The sequence below is a fragment of the Pseudophryne corroboree genome, chromosome 1, assembly GCF_028390025.1.
Source record: "Pseudophryne corroboree isolate aPseCor3 chromosome 1, aPseCor3.hap2, whole genome shotgun sequence".
Classification (NCBI taxonomy): Eukaryota; Metazoa; Chordata; class Amphibia; order Anura; family Myobatrachidae; genus Pseudophryne; species Pseudophryne corroboree.
Genome location: NC_086444.1, coordinates 827,878,017 through 827,897,643, shown reverse-complemented (window position 1 = coordinate 827,897,643; position 19,627 = coordinate 827,878,017). Strand labels below are relative to the sequence as shown.

Sequence of the window (19,627 nt, the reverse complement as noted above, 5' to 3'; positions counted from 1 at the left end):
GCAGTGCACAGTGTGCTGAGGTCTGGGAGCTACGGCAGCAGGAACAAGCGTCCCGGGCTGCCGTACACCCGTCCCGCCCTCAACCCCGAGCTCACTTACCGCGATCATGATGTCTGGTCCGCAGCGCGGCTCTTCCCCCGTTCCCGGCCGCCAGTCATCTCAAATGTTGCGCCGGGCCGTGAGCCAATCAAAGCTCGCGGCCCGGCAGCCAATCAGGAGCCGCATCTGCCGGTCCGCGAGCTCTGATTGGCTGGCTGACGGCCGGCACCTTATTAGAAATGGGCAGCCGCTTTTAAATAGCCAGCACCCTGCATGGCCGCTCCAGTCGAACGTGTCTGGAGCCGGCTCTGCTCACAGTCTCCTCTGTCTCACTTCATTATGTGCCTCTATGGCTGCACTGCTATACAAACGGCCAAGTAGTGGAAGGGTAAGAAGTGTTGCGGGAAGGGTGATCTCGCTTATCCCTCCCCTCCCCCATGCATCTTCCCCATTACTTTCATCCTCATTACTTGCTAATACTAGCCATAATGAGTCAGTCAAATACTCCCTTCCACCATTCCCTTCACCCTGTGTTTGGCTGTATTGATACAAGATTCTATTTTTAATTCCTGTATGGAAATCTTGTTGCACCATATAAATAGAAGCTGTTCATAATAATGTATTTAGTCTGACATTCATTTATTTATCCGTTTTACCTGATCCATGTCTCAGAGTGTAAAGGCTCAATAGGCTACTTCACTTGCAATATATAATATAGACAGGGTGGCTGGCCAATTTCACCAGGTACACAACCACATATGGCACAAAGCTGCAAGGGCGCCATCTCCTGCTGCCGTGCTGACGGGTGGTCTTCAGGTTGCCGACTGTCGGGATGCCACTACACCCGTGCTGACAATGCCCCTTAGCGTTGTCCACTTCATCTGCGGCTGCCTGCCCGTCGTCAATGGTGCCTCCTGTCCCAGCACCCGATGACTAGCAATCCAGACTTATTCTCCCCCCAGGATCCTTGCCTGTGCTACCATCACTGGCGCCTCCAGCTTGTCAGCTTCACATGCGTGGCTGCCCGTCTGGAACAGTTATTTGCAGAAAGTCTCTGAATTTAGATTTTTCCATATTCATGTTCCGGGGCACTACTACGGAGGGCATTATGTGTAAGGAGTACTATTGCTGTGGGCATTATGTGTATAAGTGGCACTTGTACTGTGGGCATTATGTGTATAATGGCACTACTGTGGCCATTGTGTATTAAGGGGCAATACTGTGGGCATTTACTACTATGTAGTGTAACCTGAATAAGGGGCACTAGTGTGAGATGTAATGTGAATAATGGACACTACTATATGGTGTACTGTGACTCAGGGGCACTATGTGTGGTTTAATGTGAATAAGATTGTACTACTGTGTGGTGTAATTTGAATTGGGGGTACTGTGTGGACATGCGCCTTCCTTATGAGACCACACCCCTTTTTGCAGCGGGTGTGGTATTGAAGGTCGACCACACTTAGGTCGACAGTGTCTAGGTTGACCACTACTGGGCGACAGCAAATAGGTCGGCAGGGATTCTAGGTTGACAGGGTCTCTAGGTCGACCTGGTCTAGGTCGACAGGTCAAAAGGTCGACTTTTAAAATCTTTTTTTGGTGTCGTTTTCTTTGTAAAGTGACGGGGAACCCCAATTAGTGCACCGCATCCCCTCGCATGGCTTGATTCGTTCGCCATGCTTCGTGCAAGGTGCCTCACTCCGCTACCGCTGCTCTCGGCACAGGTTACCGTTCTCAATCGTAGTCCACGTGGATTGTAAAGTATGAAAAAGTAAAAAAGAAATTTAAAAAAAATGTGAAAAACCCATGTCGACCCTTTGGCCTGTCGACCTAGAGGCCCTATCTGCATCTGGACAAACCATGGGGGTCATTCCGACCTGATCGTAGCTGTGCTAAATTTAGCACAGCTACGATCACTTACACTGACATGCGGGGGGGGGCGCCCCGCATTTCAGGCTGACTCCCCCCCCCCCCCCTCCCCTCCCCCCGCACAAGTACAAAAGCATCACACAGCGGCAATGCTTTTGTACTTAAAGAGTAACTCCCAGCCAGCGCAGCTCCTGCTGCTGGCCGGGAGTTACTCGTCGCTGCCCTGGGTCGCAGCGGCTGTGAGTGACGCCACGAAGCCGCTGCAGCCCGCCCCCCGCCCGGCCACGCCTGCAATGGCCGGACCGCACCCACAAAATGGCGTCCAAACGCCGCTGTGCCTCCCTCTCCCACCCAGCGACCGCCTCTGCCTGTAAATCGGGCAGAGGCGATCGCTAGGCAATGACAGCCGTCGGCTGTCAGCCATGCGCCGGCGCACTGCGGAGCAGGCACATGTGCAGTACTGACGTGATTGCTGTACTACAATAAACTGCAGCGAGCGATCAGTTCAGAATGATCCCCCATGTTCTTTGGGGTGCAAACACATTTATTTGTTGTTTTGCTTGCAGTGTAAATACTGGCTGTTTTTGTATGTAGCCCACAGATGCTGGGCAGCTTTATTTTTACACAGCAATTTAGATTTGAGCTTGGACAAAGCCGTCTCAAATCTAAATCTCTGTGCAATATAAATCTGTCCCACCTACAATGTAACATGTTTTCTCATACGTCCTAGAAGATGCTGGGGATGCTTCAAGAACCATGGGGTATAGACTGGATCCGCAGGAGACATGGACACACTATAAGACTTTGGGTGTGAACTGGCTCCTCCCTCTATGCCCCTCCTCCAGACTCCAGTTATATTCTGTGCCCAGTGAGACTGGATGCACACTGAGGAGCTCTCCAGAGTTTCTCAGAAAAATACTTTTATTAGGTTTATTATTTTCAGGGAGACCTGCTGGCAACAGGCTCCCTGCATCGTGGGAGTGAGGGGAGAGAAGCAGACCTACTTCTTCTGAGTTCAAGGGCTCGGCTTCTTAGGCTACTGGACACCATTAGCTCCAGAGGGTTCGATCACTTGGTGCGCCTAGCTGCTTGTTCCCGGAGCCGCGCCGTCACCCCCCTCACAGAGCCAGAAGACAGAAGCCGGGTGAGTATGAGAAGATCAGAAGATTTCAGTGACGGCAGAAGATGGCGGTTGAGGTACCGCGCAGCGGCCGCGCTGCGCGCCATGCTCCCACACATAACACGGCACTGCAGGGTGCAGGGCGCAGGGGGGGCCCCCTGGGCAGCATGAACACCTCAATCAGCACTGGCATAAGTGATAACAGTGCCTAGGCACTAGTTAAGGGACCACCGCCAGTACAAATATTAATTTAAGCGGGACTGAAGCGCGCCATTTTCTCTTCACAGAAGCTGCAGAGACGCTGGCCCTGACCTCCACACTGCTGTACAAGTAACAGGGAGCAAAACGGGGGGGGGGGGGGGGGGGGGACGACAAGTGATTTGGTGCTAATTTATATATATATATATATATATAGAAAGTGCTAACAGGTCTGTGCAGTCTTTTTACTCGCTTCAGTACCGGGATAGGCGCTGGGGTTGTGAGCTGGCAGAACTCCCTCTGTGTCTCTCTTACAGGCTTTGTTGTGGGTCTGTCTCCTATAGTCCCAGTGTGGTTGTGGGTGTCGGTACGTGTGTGTGTCAACATGTCTGAGGCTGAGTGCTCTTCCCAGGAGGAGGCTGGAGTAGGGACAGACAATACTGTGGGAGTGGCTGTGTCGGCACCACCGACGGATGATTGGGTAAATATGCTGAGTGTTTTAAACGCAAATGTGACTCGGTTGACTAAGAGATTTGATAAATCTGAGTCTAAGAACCAGACATGGAGGAAGTCCATGGAGGATGCTTTGTCACAAGCACAGACCCCTTCGGGGTCACAGAAACGTGCATTTACCCAGATACATGATACAGATACCGACACGGACTCTGATTCCAGTGTCGACTATAGTGATGCCAGATTAAATCCAAAACTGGCTAAGAGTATTCAGCACATGATTGTGGCGATAAAAGAAGTGTTGCATATATCAGAGGACACTGCTGTTCCTGATACTAGGGTCTGTATGTTTAAAGGAAAGAAACCTGAGGTAACATTTCCTCCCTCTCATGAACTGAACGCGCTTTTTGAAAAGGCTTGGGAAAATCCTGACAAGAAGATACAGGTTCCCAAAAAAATTCCAGTGGCATATCCGTTCCACTCTGGGGACAGGGAAAGGTGGGAGTCAATCCCCACGGTAGACAAAGCTTTATCGCGTCTTTCTAAAAAGGTGGCGCTTCTGTCTCCTGACACGGCAGCCTTAAAAGATCCTGCGGATCGTAAGCAGGAAAATACACTAAAATCCATATATGTCTCTACAAGGTCGCTACTCAGGCCTGCTGTTGCTTCGGCATGGGTGAGTACCGCTATTGAAAAGTGGGCAGATAACTTGTCATCTGAGGTAGATACTCTGGGCAGAGATAGCGTGCTTTTGACATTGGGTCACATCAGTAACGCTGCAGTTTATTTAAAAGAAGCGGTAAGGGACATTGGCCTTTTGGGATCAAGGGCCAATGCCATGGCAGTCTCAGCGAGGAGAGCATTGTGGCTTCAATGGAATGCTGACGCTGACTCTAAGAAGGCGATGGAGTATCTACCGTTTAACGGTAGGGTCTTGTTTGGTGACCGCCTCATTGACCTGGTATCTACGGCTACCGCGGGTAAGTCTTCATTTTTACCTTATGTTCCTGCACAGCAGAAGAAATCGCCTATCAGATGCAGTCCTATCGGCCCAATAAATTCAAAAAAGGATGTGGGTCCTCCCTCCTTGCTGCGAGGGGAAGAGGAAGGGGAAAAAGGTCACAGGCTGTGGCAAGTTCCCAAGAGCAGAAGTCCTCTCCGGCTTCTACCAAATCAACCGCATGATGCTGGGGCTCCTCTGCGGGAGTCCGCACCGGTGAGGGCACGTCTCCGACTCTTCGGTCAGGTCTGGGTGCACTCGGACCTGGATCCTTGGATAATAGAAATAGTAACCCAAGGATACAAGTTAGAGTTTCAAGACGTGCCCCCTCACCGATTTTTCAAGTCTGCCTTGCCAGCTTCTCTTCTAGAGAGGGAAGTAGTATGCGCTGCGATACTAAAGTTGTGTTAAAATCAAGTAATTGTCACAGTGCCCCCGTCACAACAGGGGGAAGGTTTTTATTCGAGCCTGTTCGTGGTCCCGAAGCCAGATGGCTCAGTCAGACCGATTCTAAACCTAAAATCCCTCAATTTCTTTCTAAAAGAATTCAAATTCAAGATGGAATCTCTCCGAGCAGTGATCTCCACTCTGGAGGAGGGGGATTTTATGGTGTCGGTCGACATAAAGGATGCCTACTTGCATGTCCCCATATATCCTCCACATCAGGCTTACCTGAGGTTTGCTGTTCAGGATTGTCATTACCAATTTCAGACGTTGCTGTTTGGTCTGTCCACGGCTCAGAGGATTTTCACCAAAGTGATGGCGGAAATTATGGTTCTCCTGTGCAAGCAGGGAATCACAATTATCCCGTACTTGGACGATCTCCTCATAAAGGCGAGATCCAAGGAGCAGTTGCTGAAAAATGTTGCCCTTTCACTGACGATTCTGCAAAAGCATGGTTGGCTCCTAAATTTGCCAAAATCACAGTTGGATCCGACGATACGGCTGTCGTTGCTGGGTATGATTCTGGATACAGAATTACAGAGCATTTTTCTTCCAGTGGAAAAAGCTCTGGAAATACAGAACATGGTAAAACAGATTCTGAAACCAGCAAAGGTGTCAGTTCTTCAATGCACTCGGTTGCTGAGGAAGATGGTGGCGGCCTACGAGGCCATTCCGTATGGCAGGTTCCATGCCAGGGTGTTTCAGTGGAACCTGTTGACCAGTGGTCCAGGTCTCACCTGGACATGGACCGGAAAATAATTCTATCTCCCAGGACCAGAATCTCCCTTCTGTGGTGGCTGCACAGTTCTCACCTTCTGGAGGGACGCAGGTTCGGGATTCAGGATATGATCCTGGTGACCACAGATGCAAGCCTCAGAGGCTGGGGAGCAGTCACACAGGGAAGAAACTTTCAGGGAAAGTGGTCAAGCCAGGAAGCTTGTCTACACATAAACATTCTGGAATTAAGGGCCATTTACAACGGCATCCTGCAAGCAAAACATCTTCTGCATGGTCTGCCCGTCTTGATTCAGTCAGACAACGTAACAGTAGTGGCGTACATAAACCGCCATGGCGGAACAAGGAGCAGAGCAGCGATGGCCAAGGCCACGAAGATTCTTCGCTGGGCAGAAAGACATGCCAGCGCTCTGTCAGCAGTCTTCATTCCAGGAGTGGACAACTGGGAAGCAGACTTCCTCAGCAGACACGATCTACATCCAAGAGAGTGGGGTCTTCATCAAGAGGTCTTTGCAGAAGTGACAAGTCGTTGGGGAGTTCCTCAAGTAGACATGATGGCGTCCCGCCTCAACAAGAAACTTCAGAGATATTGTTCCAGGTCAAGGGACCCTCAAGCGGTAGCGGTGGACGCCCTAGTGACGCCGTAGGTGTTTCCGTTGGTATATGTGTTCCCTCCACTTCCACCCATTCCAAAAGTGATAAAAATTATAAGAAGAACAAGTGTTCAGGCAATGCTCATTGTTCCGGATTGGCCAAGAAGGGCCTGGTATCCAGATCTTCAGGAGTTGCTCATAGAAGGTCCCTTTCCTCTTCGGGAGGACCTGTTACAACAGGGGCCGTGCGTGTATCAGGACTTACCGCGGCTGCGTTTGACGGCGTGGCGGTTGAATGCCAAATCCTAGCCCGAAAGGGTATTCCCAGTGAAGTCATTCCCACACTTCTTCAGGCTAGGAAAGAAGTAACGGCAAAGCATTACCACCGTTTTTGGAGGAAATATGTGTCTTGGTGTGAATCCAAGAAGGCTCCTACGGAAGAATTTCACCTGGGGCGTTTGCTCCATTTTCTACAAGCAGGTGTGGATGCGGACCTAAAGTTAGGCTCCATTAAAGTACAGATTTCGGCCTTGTAGATCTTTTTTCAGAAAGAATTGGCCTGCCTTCCAGAAGTTCAGACCTTCGTGAAAGGCGTGCTACACATCCAACCTCCATTTGTGCCTCCTGTGGCACCGTGGGATCTTAATGTGGTGTTGCAGTTCCTGCAATCGCATTGGTTTGAACCTTTGCGCAAGGTTGAGTTAAAATTCCTTACTTGGAAAGTAGTCATGTTGTTGGCCTTGGCGTCCGCAAGGCGAGTGTCTGAGTTGGCGGCTTTGTCTCACAAAAGCCCCTATTTAATTTTTCATGCTGATAGAGCGGAGTTGAGAACTTGTCAGCAATTTCTACCGAAAGTGATTTCATCATTTCACGTGAACCAGCCTATTGTGGTGCCAGTGGCTACTGACGCCTTGGCGGATTCAAAGTCTCTCGATGTGGTCAGAGCTTTGAAGGTCTATGTCGCCAGAACGGCTCAGATTAGGAAAACAGAGGCTCCGTTTGTCCTGTGGGCTCCCAACAAGATTGGGGCTCCTGCTCCTAAGCAGACTATTGTGCGCTGGATTTGTAATACGATTCAGCAGGCTCATTCTACGGCGGGATTGCCGTTACCGAAATCGGTGAAAGCCCATTCTACCAGAAAGGTGGGCTCATCCTGGGCGGCTGACCGTGGAGTCTCGGCATTACAACTTTGCCGAGCTGCTACTTGGTCGGGATCAAACACCTTTGCGAAGTTTTACAAGTTTGATACCCTGGCTGAGGAGGAGGTATCTTGTTTGGTCAATCGGTGCTGCAGAGTCATCCGCACTCTCCCGCCCATTCTAGAGCTTTAGTATAAACCCCATGGTTCTTGAAGCATCCCCAGCATCCTCTAGGACGTATGAGAAAATAGGATTTTAATACCTACCGGTAAATCCTTTTCTCTTAGTCCGTAGAGGATGCTGGGCGCCGGTCCCAGTGCGGGCTGTATCTGCAGTTTGGTTATAGTTACGCTCACGTTGCATTGAGTTCAGTCAATCTGTGACTGTTGTTGGTCATGCCGTTGCATGCGTTGTTTGTTGAATGCCATGTTGTATGGCGTGTTGGAGGTGTGAGCTGGTATGTATCTCACCTTAGTTAAAATAATTAAATAAATCCTTTTCCTCGAAATGTCTGTCTCCCTGGGCAGAGTTCCTATAACTGGAGTCTGGAGGAGGGGCATAGAGGGAGGAGCCAGTTCACACCCATTCAAAGTCTTATAGTGTGCCCATGTCTCCTGCGGATCCCGTCTATACCCCATGGTTCTTGAAGCATCCCCAGCATCCTCTACGGACTAAGAGAAAAGGATTTACTGGTAGGTATTAAAATCCTATTTTTACCAAGATGCACAGTTACTTGCACTTTTTTGCTTTACTCCCAACTCAGAATCAAGCCCTTAATAGAGGTTGGCAATTATCCATTTCTCCAACACTGACTTCCTGCTTTCCAGTATTTGGGGAAGATGTCATGACTCTAATCCAGCCCATTCCACTTTCCCCCTTGACCTCATGCCTTCCCATCTACTCCACTCCCTCTCTCCCATTGCCTGTTCTCATCTTGCCCATCTCATCAATCTTTCCTCTCACCAGTCTCTGTTCTCGCTGCATTCTAGTATGACCTTATTTCCCCCATCCTTAAAAATTTGTTCCTTGATCCTGACAAGCTCTCTAATTATCACCCCATCTTTCTCTGTACCTTTGTCGCCAAAATCCTTGAGCAGCTTGTCTATAACCTCCTTATCACCTTTCATTCCTCGTACTCCCTGTCTGCCCAATTTCGGTCTGGCTTTTGTCCCCTGCACTACACTGAAACTGCCCTCACCTATAACTATAATAACCTTCTTCCTGCCAAATCTAGGGGCTGCTTTTGACACTGTGGACCACCCTCTCCTCCTTAAAATTCTTTACTCGGTCTGTGAGATGCTGCCCTTTCCTGGTTGTCCTATTACTGTACCTGACCGTTCTTTATATGAACTCTTTAGGTGACCTCATCAGATCTGTTGACACCCAATATCATCTCTATGCTGATGACACTCAGATCTACCTCTCTCACTTGTATCTTCAGCTGTGTATCTGCTATCTCCTCTTGGAAGTCCCAGCGTTTTCGCAAACTTTTAACATATCTAAGACTGAACTGAATGTCTTCCCACACTTCTGAATTGCCTCACATCCCTCAATTTTATTAACAATTAGCAGCACTGCCATCTCTACTAGCCCGCAAGTGCTTTGTCTTGAGGTTATCTGTGACTCCATCCTCTCCTTCAAACCACACATTCAGTACCTTTCGCAGTCCTGCTGTTTCCACCTCACAAATACATTATCTCCAAGATTTGACTCTTCCCCATATGGCAACTAATTTCCACTCACTGGTGATCTCTAGACTGGACTACTGTAAGTTCCTCTTATTTGTCCTGCCAGACTCCCACCTCTCTCTACTCCAATCTATCCTCAGTGCTCATCCAAACATACTACATCTGTCTGCCCACTCTCACAGGCACTACACAGGCTCCCCTTCCCCTTCAGAGCCTTATTCAAACTTACTCTCACTTACAAAGCCCTCACTCAATCCTCTCCTATTTAGGATATCTCCAACCTCCTCTTCCTTCAAACTCCCGCCCTCTCACTTCTCTCCACAAATTAATGCCGCCTTTACACTCAACTGATTACTTCCACCTCCAAGATTTTGCCCATGCTGCTCCCTACCACTGGAACTCTTTCCCACACCCTATCAGACTCTCCATCTCTCTACAAAACTTCAAACGAGCTCCCAAGACGCACTTATCAATGCATTCCATCTCTCATCCTAACCCACTGCTCCATGTACCTCGCTTCCCTCATGTCGTTGTCCTTCTGTCACTTATACAATCCTCTCCTCCACACTGCCAACAACGGCCCGTACCTTTTGGGTTCAGCCAGTGGCGCTTATTTGTGTAATATGACTGTTGAAGCAGCAATGATAATAAACCCTGTAGCCCGTGTACTGTAAGTCTTTTATTTAGGTTTTTCTTGTTTAATTTATATGGTTTCTGTTTTATGGACTTTATAATGTGATGAGGAGCCCATAAATAAAGGCTAATAATAATAATTAATAAACAATAAATCACTAGCAATTAAAATGTCCCATTTAAGATTTTCATTTGTTATTTTTGGGGTCATCCTGTTTATTTTTAAAAATATAAAATCCTTTATAATTTTAGAAGACCGGTGCAATAAACCGATGGACGGTGTTAATCCTATTTCTTTTAACCATACAGAATTGTGCATTCAGACTGCAGAGACAAAGATCAGAACAATCCTGTGAAAACCAGGACAAATGGGAACCCTAGTCATGTTGGGATGTCTTGTTACACCATTACAATCCTTTTCTTCATACCTGCTGTTAGGTTTATTCTGTTATTTCCAATAGTGTGATTTTAACTTAAGTACTAGTAGTATAGAAGGGCAGGGCATAGTCTGAATTGCATTGTGTGCTGTATTATTTTATTTTATTGCAACCTTTAGCTGAAATAATCCTCAGTCACACATCCTTTTCTATTATATATTGTTTTTAACAACTTGCCAGACACATGCAACATTGCAACTATTGCAAAAATACAAAGTGATAATTATGTGTTGTTCCTATTATTCCTTCACCACAGCTGAATGCTCTTCTAGACCAGTGACGTGCGGTGGGGTGAGGCAGGTGAGGCAGAGCCTTTCCTGTCATAATAACGTTTGTACCAGAGTTTTGATTGCATAAAGTATATGAAAAATACAAAGAATATGTTTGCAATATCTTCTTTGGATTATTCTAATCATTTTTATAGCCAAAACTCTGGAGTAAAAAGTCTAAGGCAGGAGAGGCAGTGCCTCACCTGTGTATCCTTTCCACACTTCTCTGATCAAAACTCACCAAATTTCCAGGAGTTTCTACTGCTGCACCTGTGTATAATGCCCAGATGTACCCTTTGGCTCATATATTGCATGTAAATCTGGCTCTGGTGTTAGCCAGTGCCTCCTGAGCCATTTAGTTCACCGCACGTCCCTGTTCTAGACAGCATTATGCCAGGGGCGTACAGAGGGCAGCTATGGTGGAGTGCAAGCTCCGGGCGCCAGAAGGTTAGAGTGCGCTCCACAGTCCCTCCGGCAACGCCCTGCTTGCTCTCACCAGCCACCATATTTTATTTACTAGTAACAGCACAGTGCTGGCTGCTGGTGATCCCATCTTCCCAACCCTCTCGCTGGGGGCATTCTGGGTGCTGTTGCAGATGGTGGGGATTGAGAGGAGAGACAAGGGAGCAGCAGCACATCCACATGTAAGCATGCCTGCTAGCCTGGCCGGACCCTGCAGCTGCAGAGTGGCTAGAGCATCGATTAAGCAGAGCTGCCCAGCTGGAGTGTGCGGAGTTCAAGGCAGAGAATCAAACAGTTATGGCTACAAATGGGAGAAGCAGGAGGTACTACATTTATAGTAGGGGGGGTAGGTATGAGGTGGTTGGGCTGTACCTGGCATAATGTGTATAATGGGCTGTACCTGGCATAATGTGCTGTACCCTGGCGTAATGTGTGTAATGATCTCTACCATGATATAATGTGTAGTATAATTGGCTGTACCCTGGCATAATGTGTATAACCTGGCATAATGTGTATAAGTGGCTCTACTGTGGCATAAACTGTGTAAGCAGCACTCCTGTGTGGCGTAACGTGTATAAAGGGTACTACTGGTCAGTGTAATGTGAACTGGTACTATTATGTGTCCACGCCCCTTCCCATGAAGCCACACCCCTATATTTTTTACAAGCACCTTTGGCACGCACTGTCCCTGTTTTCAGCATGGCAGGCGCAAAAGAAAACTTTTGCCCTGAGCTCCACAAGGTCTAGAACAGGCCCTATCACCAATTTAGGATTTTTACTTCTATTTTCTTTTCAAATGTAACATTCCCCGAATTCAGTATGGGGGAGGGTCGCTGAAACATAGACTTTCTCCAGGCACCATGGCACTTAGCTAGACCTCTGCCTTACACATGTTTACATGTACAGACATTACATAATGCATACCTATAAGATCCTTAGCCACATTGATCTGTATTATATAGCACTAATCTATTTTGAAATACAACCAGGACAAGTCAAAATTTAACGTGTGGATCTTAATGAGATTTTAAGTTTGATATAAGCAACTGTACTTTTAAAAATTAATTCATATAATATCTCACTAGGATTATTGGCTCTCTCTGCTGTTTAAGAAGTTGGTTGGATCCATTGTCTTAAATGTTAGTTTCAAAAGTTCCAAGGATATAGGTGAACGAAAGATTCGGGTTTATCTCCATTGCACAAATATTAACAAGTATGTATATTATTTTACATATTATCTTAATAAGAGCAAGGTAATAAAGCACATGTTTTAGGTAGGTGGTTTTGGGAACAGAAAATGTGATAATTAAGAAGAGTCAAAAATACTATGGCCCAGATTTATCAAGCCTTGGAGAGTGATAAATTGCACAATGCTAAAGTAACAGCCAATCGGCTCTGATCGTTTTTCAAACACAGCCTGTGGCATGACAGTTAGGAGCTGGTTGGTTGGTACTTTATCACCGTGCAATTTATCACTCTCCAAGGCTTGAAAAATCAGGACATATGTTTCTGGTCCAAATGTAAATTTGTGGAAGATGTTAAACCACAAGGAACATCAATATTTGTCTTTCATATATTAAAGGTTGTACATTACTGAGATGAAATACTGTACCTGAAATAACAGAAGGGTCTCTGCTTACCTAAATGAATCCAATATCTAGAGAAAGTTATCATGTTCGGAAGGAGGTGCTTTTCTAACTAAACAGGCCGACAAAGACTTGCAGACTTTATGGACTAGTGCAGTGTTTCCAAAAATGTGGTTATCATTATCAATGCACCCTAACAGTCCAGGTTTTAAGGATATCCATGCACAGGTGACATCAGCAAGTTTGATTTAACCACCTGTACTCATGCAAGGATATAATTAAATCCTGGACTGTTAGGATGCCTTTAGGACCGTGTTTGGGAAAGCCTGGACTAGGATTCATACACAGTGCTGAGGAACAGTAACATTACAGCAATGCCTATGATTGCAGTCTCTTCATCACATTACAGAATAAAGGTGCGTACACACTGGCCGATATATCGCAGGTCCATCGGCCAGTGTGTACGAGCAATATGTTGGTGAATGCCGTAGTTCAGACATATTGCTTTAGTCCTGCAGCACATCCGACAGCCAGTATGTTCAATGATATGTTGGCGCATTGTGCTGTGTGTACACTTGCTGCAGAGGCTGGCTGTGATTGACAGCACAACTGGGTGGGCACATGCAAATGCCCGCCCAGTTTGCGACATCAGTCCTGACGGATTGGGCAGTGTGTATGCACAACAATCTACATACAGTGGCATACCTTGCAACATTCTAGGGCATTATGCTGGGTACACACATGTAGCTATATCTGCAGATACAGATGTGTCCTCAAATATTGTTGCAGCGTACCGTGTAGCGGGCGCCATGCAATTCGCACAACCTCCTTGCGCTATAAGTCCCGTTATAAGTTGCATTATAAATGTAATGTCACGTTATAATTGTAACGTGCAATACTACTTTGTGTCCACCAGATGTCGCTTTTCCTAATCTGTACAGCGTATGCATAAATAGCCAATGGACCTTTACTCGCGCCACCTGCTGATTGACATTTATTGTGACAATAAAGAACCATTAATCACTTCCCTTTATAAAGAAAAAATAAATTTCTACAAAATACAATACCACGCTGCCGCCTGTTCACACTGGCCCTCATTCTGAGTTGATCGCTCGCGGCCGTTTTTCTCAGCGCAGCGATCAGGTTACTACTGCGCATGCGTGTGCACCGCAATGCGCACGCACGTCGCATGGGTACAAACAGCATCGTTGCTGTGCAATACTTCTAGCGACGAATCCATTCGCACAACCGATCGCAAGGATATTGACAGGAAGAGGGCGTTTATGGGTGTCAACTGACCATTTTCTGGGAGTGGCAGGGAAAACGCAGGCATGTCCAGGCGTTTGCACGGCGGGTGTCTGACGTCAATTCCGGGACCGGACAGGCTGAAGTGATCGCATGAGCTGAGTAAGTTCAGACCTACTCAGAAACTGCAAAAATAATTTCGTACCGCTCGGCTGCACATGCGATCGCACACTTGCAAAGCGAAAATACACTCCCCCGTGGGTGGCGACTATGCATTTGCATGGCTGCTAAAAGTAGCTAGCGAGTGATCAACTCGGAATGAGGGCCACTATTAATTTTGTCATTACATTGTGTACTAAATCCTGTATTTTATTAGCATAAACAGCTTTATTATTTCGGAAAGAATTTGAGGCTTAGTTACTATCAAGTGGACAGAAATATGTAAAGCACTATGCCACTGGGTCCATATCTCATTAATTTGGCTTCCAGACGGTCTCCATTGCTGTGCCTCCATTCTTGGCGTATTCAATACAACTTTTTTTTTTTTTTACGCAACTCAGACAAAACATCACATATACACCAGGGGTGCTCACTCTTACCACGGTTGGCTGTGGCCTAACGAATACAGTGTCCGCCCCCAAAATGCGTAAACCCCCGGGTTCGATACCCATTGGGGCGTGCAATTATTATTATTTTTTATGTATTTATTTATTATTTTTTAATGCAATAAAGTTATTTGGTGTGTTGCTACTACTCTTTATATAAAAAAGTCCCCTTCTAAAAAATACAATGCCATGCTGCCGCCCTGCTCACACAATTCATTTTGTCGTTACATTGTGTACTAGATCCTGGATTTTATTAGCATAAACAGCTTTATTACCTCTGAAAGATTTTCTGGTTTATTTGCTATCAAATGGACAAAAATATGTAATGCACTGTACCACTGGGTCAACATCTCATTAATATGACATCCAGATGGTCTCCATTGCTATGCCGCCACACTTGTCGGATTCAATCCGACTTTTTTTTAATACGGATCCGCAAATCAGACAAAACACATCACATATACACCAGGGGTGCTCACTCTTACCATGGTTGGCTGTGGCCTACAAAATACAGTGTCCACCTGCAATGCGTCCACCCCCGGGTTTGATACCCAGCGGGGCATGCAATTATTATTTTTTTAATGTATTTATTATTGTTTAATGCAATAAAGTTATTTGGTGTGTTGCTTCTTCCCTTTAAATCTGAAAAAAACAAAATTCTCTTCTACAGTATTCTATGCCATGGTATGCTGAGGCGCTATTTACACTGTATTGTTCACAGTCTAGGCAGCTCCCTACACTACAGTATGCAATTCTATGCAGGCTTCTGCACCTCCCCCCATTAATCACTCATTAGTATTCATTCCCACTGAGCTCACTGTATGCATGTACCAGGATACGGTCATTAGGTCGACAGTCATTAGGTCGACCACTATTGGTCGATATGCAATAGGTCGACAGGGTTGGTAGGTCAACATGGTCTATAGGTTGACATGTGCTAGGATGACATGAAAAAAGGTTGACACTGTATTCATTAGGCCACAGTCAACTGTGGTAAGAGTGAGCACCCCTGGTGTATATGTGATGTGTTTTGTCTGATTTGCGTTAAAAAAATGTTTTATTGAATCCGCCAAGCGTGGCGGCACAGCAATGGAGACCATTTGGAAGTCATAATAATGAGATTTGGACCCAGTGGTACAGTGCATTACATATTTCTGTCCATTTGATAGCAAGGAAACCTGAAAATCTTTCTGACATAATAAAGCTGTTTATGCTAATAAAATGCAGGCTCTTGTACACAATGTAATGACAAAATGAATTGTGTGAACAGGGTGACAGCGTGGCATTGTATTTTGTAGAAGGTGACTTTTTATATAAAGGGAAGTAGCAAGACACCAAATAACTTTATTGCAGTAAAAAATAATAAATAAATACATTCAAAAAAATAATAATTACGCGTCCTGCTGGGTATCGAACCCGGGGTTTATGCATTGCGGGCGGACACTGTATTCGATAGGCCATAGCCAACCGTGGTAAGCGTGAGCACTCCAGGTGTATATGTGATGTGTTTTGTCTGATTTGTGTTTTAAAAAAAAAAAGACGTATTGAATCCGCCAAGCGTGGCGGCACAGCAATGGAGACCATCTGGAAGTCATACTAATGAGATACAGACCCAGTGGAATATTGCATTACATAGTTCTGTCCGTTTGATAGCAACTAAACCTCAAATTCTTTCTGAGATAATAAAGCTGTTTATGCTAATAAAATACAGGATTTATTACACAATGTAACGACAAAATGAATTGTGTGAATAGGCGGCAGCGTGGCATTGTATTTTGTAGAAGTGGACTTTTTTATAAAGGGAAGAACGTGATTGGCCAGCCTCTCTCAGATCACTGCCTACTGCCACAGCATTGTATTCAGCACCGTAGTCTTAACACTGAGCATTTGCCACCCAGAGGTTAAACTGTGTAGTACATGGCGTGGGACACAACGCACACCATAATGTTATTTATAACTCGCAACTCAGAACCCTAAATAGTGCGCTATGAGCAACGATGTTTTAGGACACATCAGTATATCTACATGTGTGTACCCAGCATAAAGCCCTAGAATGTTGCAAGGTATGCTACTCTATGTAGATTGTAGCAGTAAAACATTTACTTTTCTAATTATCCTGTAGTAGAATATCTGTTTTTCATTTTTTTTTTTTTTTTATGGTTGAGATCTGAAAATGTCAGTTTTGGGTTTAGTGCATTAGTGAATAGCCTATGCCATGTCATGACATATACAATAGGGGATTGGTTTCTTTTTAAATACATTTTTATTCTGGATGGCCAAGACAACAGCATGCACAAGACCTTAGTCCCACTGAACAGCACAAGAGGAAACCAGTCTAATAAAACATAGGTAGGCATACATCCAATGGCATAACAGAAGCCAGGTAAGAATATACTTTATCAAATTGTGAAGACATAAAGGAAATAGTGGGTGGGTGAGGAAGCGGTGGTGCAGGAATGCAGAACTGATGAGAGAGACCTGGGGAAGTTGTTTATGTATTTATTGCTATGATAACTTTTTTTTTCTTCAGCCCAAAATACACAGTGGGAGATGTTACTTTGTTTGCCATAAACTTGTACGACCACTCACAGCAAATACAGTTACCGAGCTTCCTCTCAAAAAAGTCTGTGGATGAATATCTGCTTTTACCTGGTGGTGAAGGAATACTTTCTACGTAAGTTCAATTACAAGCAGATATTCTACTTCAACAAGTATGGAAAGTACCCAACCTTGTGTCACCTGAATTACTGTTTAGTGTGCGCTGGGCTTATTTTACTATTTTTCTCTTACGTCCTAGAGGATGCTGGGGACTCCGTAAGGACCATGGGGTATAGACGGGCTCCGCAGGAGACATGGGCACTATAAAGAACTTTAGAATGGGTGTGCACTGGCTCCTCCCTCTATGCGCCTCCTCCAGACCTCAGTTAGATCCTGTGCCCAGAGGAGACTGGGTGCATTACAGGGGATCTCTCCTGAGTTTCTCTGAAAAAAGAATTTTGTTAGGTTTTTTATTTTCAGGGTGCACTGCTGGCAACAGGCTACCTGCATCGTGGGACTGAGGAGAGAGAAGCAGACCTACTTAAGTGATAGGCTCTGCTTCTTAGGCTACTGGACACCATTAGCTCCAGAGGGTCGGAACGCAGGTCTCACCTTAGCCGTTCGTCCCGGAGCCGCGCCGCCGTCCTCCTCACAGAGCCGGAAGATAGAAGCCGTGTGAGTATTAGAAGAAAGAAGACTTCAAAGGTGGCAGAAGACTTCAGCTCTTCTCTGAGGTATGGGTGCAGGGTGCGGGGGGGGGGGGGGGGGCGGGGCGGGCGCCCTGGGCAGCAATAATAAACCTCTAGGACTGGCTAATATATTATATAGGCTGCGGAGGCAGTAGATATACAATCCCCCGCCAGTGTTTGTAAATTTGAGCGGGACCGAAGCCCGCCGCAGAGGAGGCGGAGCTTGGTACCACAGCACTAACCAGCGCCATTTTCTCCACAGTACACTGCAGAGACGCTGGCTCCCCGGACTCTCCCCTGCTGAACACAGTGACGGAGGGCAAAAAGAGGGGGGGCACTTATAATTGGCGCAGTGAGTGTATATTGTCATATATATATATAAAAGCGCTGTTTATCTGGGAATTGTTTCCAGTGTCAGTTGGCGCTGGGTGTGTGCTGGCATACTCTCTCTTTGTCTATCCAATGGGCCTTATTGGGGAACTGTCTCCAGATAGAAATTTCCCTGAGTGTGTGGGGGTGTCGGTACGTGTGTGTCAGCATGTCTGAAGCGGAAGGCTCTTCTAGGGAGGAGGTGGAGCAGATGATTGTGGTGTCTCCGTCGGCAACGCCGACACCTGACTGGTTGGATATGTGGAATGTTTTAAATGCAAATGTGGCTTTATTACATAAGAGGTTGGACAAAGCAGAGTCCAGAGATAAAGCAGGGAGTCAATCCATGGCTGTAACTGTATCACAGGGCCCTTCTGGGTCTCAGAAACGCCCACTGTCCCAAGTAGCAGACACTGATACCGACACAGAGTCTGACTCCAGTGTCGACTACGATGATGCGAGGTTACACCCAAGGGTGGCCAAAAGAATTCATTATATGATTATTGCAATTAAAGATGTTTTGCATATCACAGATGACCCCTCTGTCCCTGACACGAGGGTACACATGTTTAAAAAAAAAGAAACCTGAGGTAACTTTCCCCCCATCTCATGAGCTGAATGAGTTATTTGAAAAACGCTTGGGAGACTCCAGACAAGAAACTGCAGATTCCCAAGAGAATTCTTATGGCGTATCCTTTCCCGGCTAAGGACAGGGTACGGTGGGAATCCTCGCCCAGAGTAGACAAGGCGTTAACGCGCTTGTCCAAAAAGGTGGCGCTGCCGTCTCCAGATACAGCAGCCCTCAGGGATCCTGCTGATCGCAGGCAGGAAACTACTTTGAAGTCAATTTATACACATACGGGTGCCTTGCTCAGACCAGCAATAGCGTTGGCTTGGGTTTGTAGCGCTGTAGCAGCTTGGACAGATACCTTGTCAGCTGACATTGATACCCTGGACGTTGGCCTGCTGGGTTCGAGAGCCAACGCCATGGCGATTTCTGCCAGGCGAGCCCTGTGGACCTGCCAATGGACGGGTGATGCCGACTCAAAGAGGCATATGGAGGTTTTGCCTTACAAGGGTGAGGACTTATTTGGGGAAGGTCTCACAGACCTGGTTTCCACGGCTACTGCAGGTAAATCTACTTTTTTACCTTAAGTTTCCTCACAGGAAAAGAAAACGCCACAATATCAGATGCAGTCCTTTCGATCGCATAAGTCCAGAAGAGGTCGGGGATCTTCCTTTCTCGCCAGAGGTAAAGGTAGAGGGAAAAAACTGCCGGCTACAGCTAGTTCCCAGGAGCAGAAGTCCTCCCCGGCTTCTACTAAATCCACCGCATGATGCTGAGGCTCCACTGAGGGAGTCCGCCCCGGTGGCGGCACGTCTTCGACTCTTCAGCCACGTCTGGGTTCAATCAGAGGTGGATCCCTGGGCAATAGAAATTGTATCCCAGGGTTACAAGCTGAAATTCGAAGACGTGCTTCCTCGCCGGTTTTTCAAATCGGCCTTACCAGCTTCT

General features: G+C 46.5%; 1 protein-coding gene across 2 annotated transcripts in view; it reads left to right on the top strand.

Moving 5' to 3' along the window:
- The window catches only part of HPSE (heparanase), an 87,552-nt gene that overhangs the window by 58,874 nt on the left and 9,051 nt on the right, over positions 1–19,627 (top strand). For both annotated transcript variants that reach the window (XM_063919734.1, XM_063919731.1), the window contains exons 10-11: positions 12,165–12,292; positions 17,046–17,189. In XM_063919734.1, the coding sequence (XP_063775804.1) occupies positions 12,165–12,292; positions 17,046–17,189 (272 nt within the window). The remainder of the gene's footprint in view (positions 1–12,164; positions 12,293–17,045; positions 17,190–19,627) is intronic.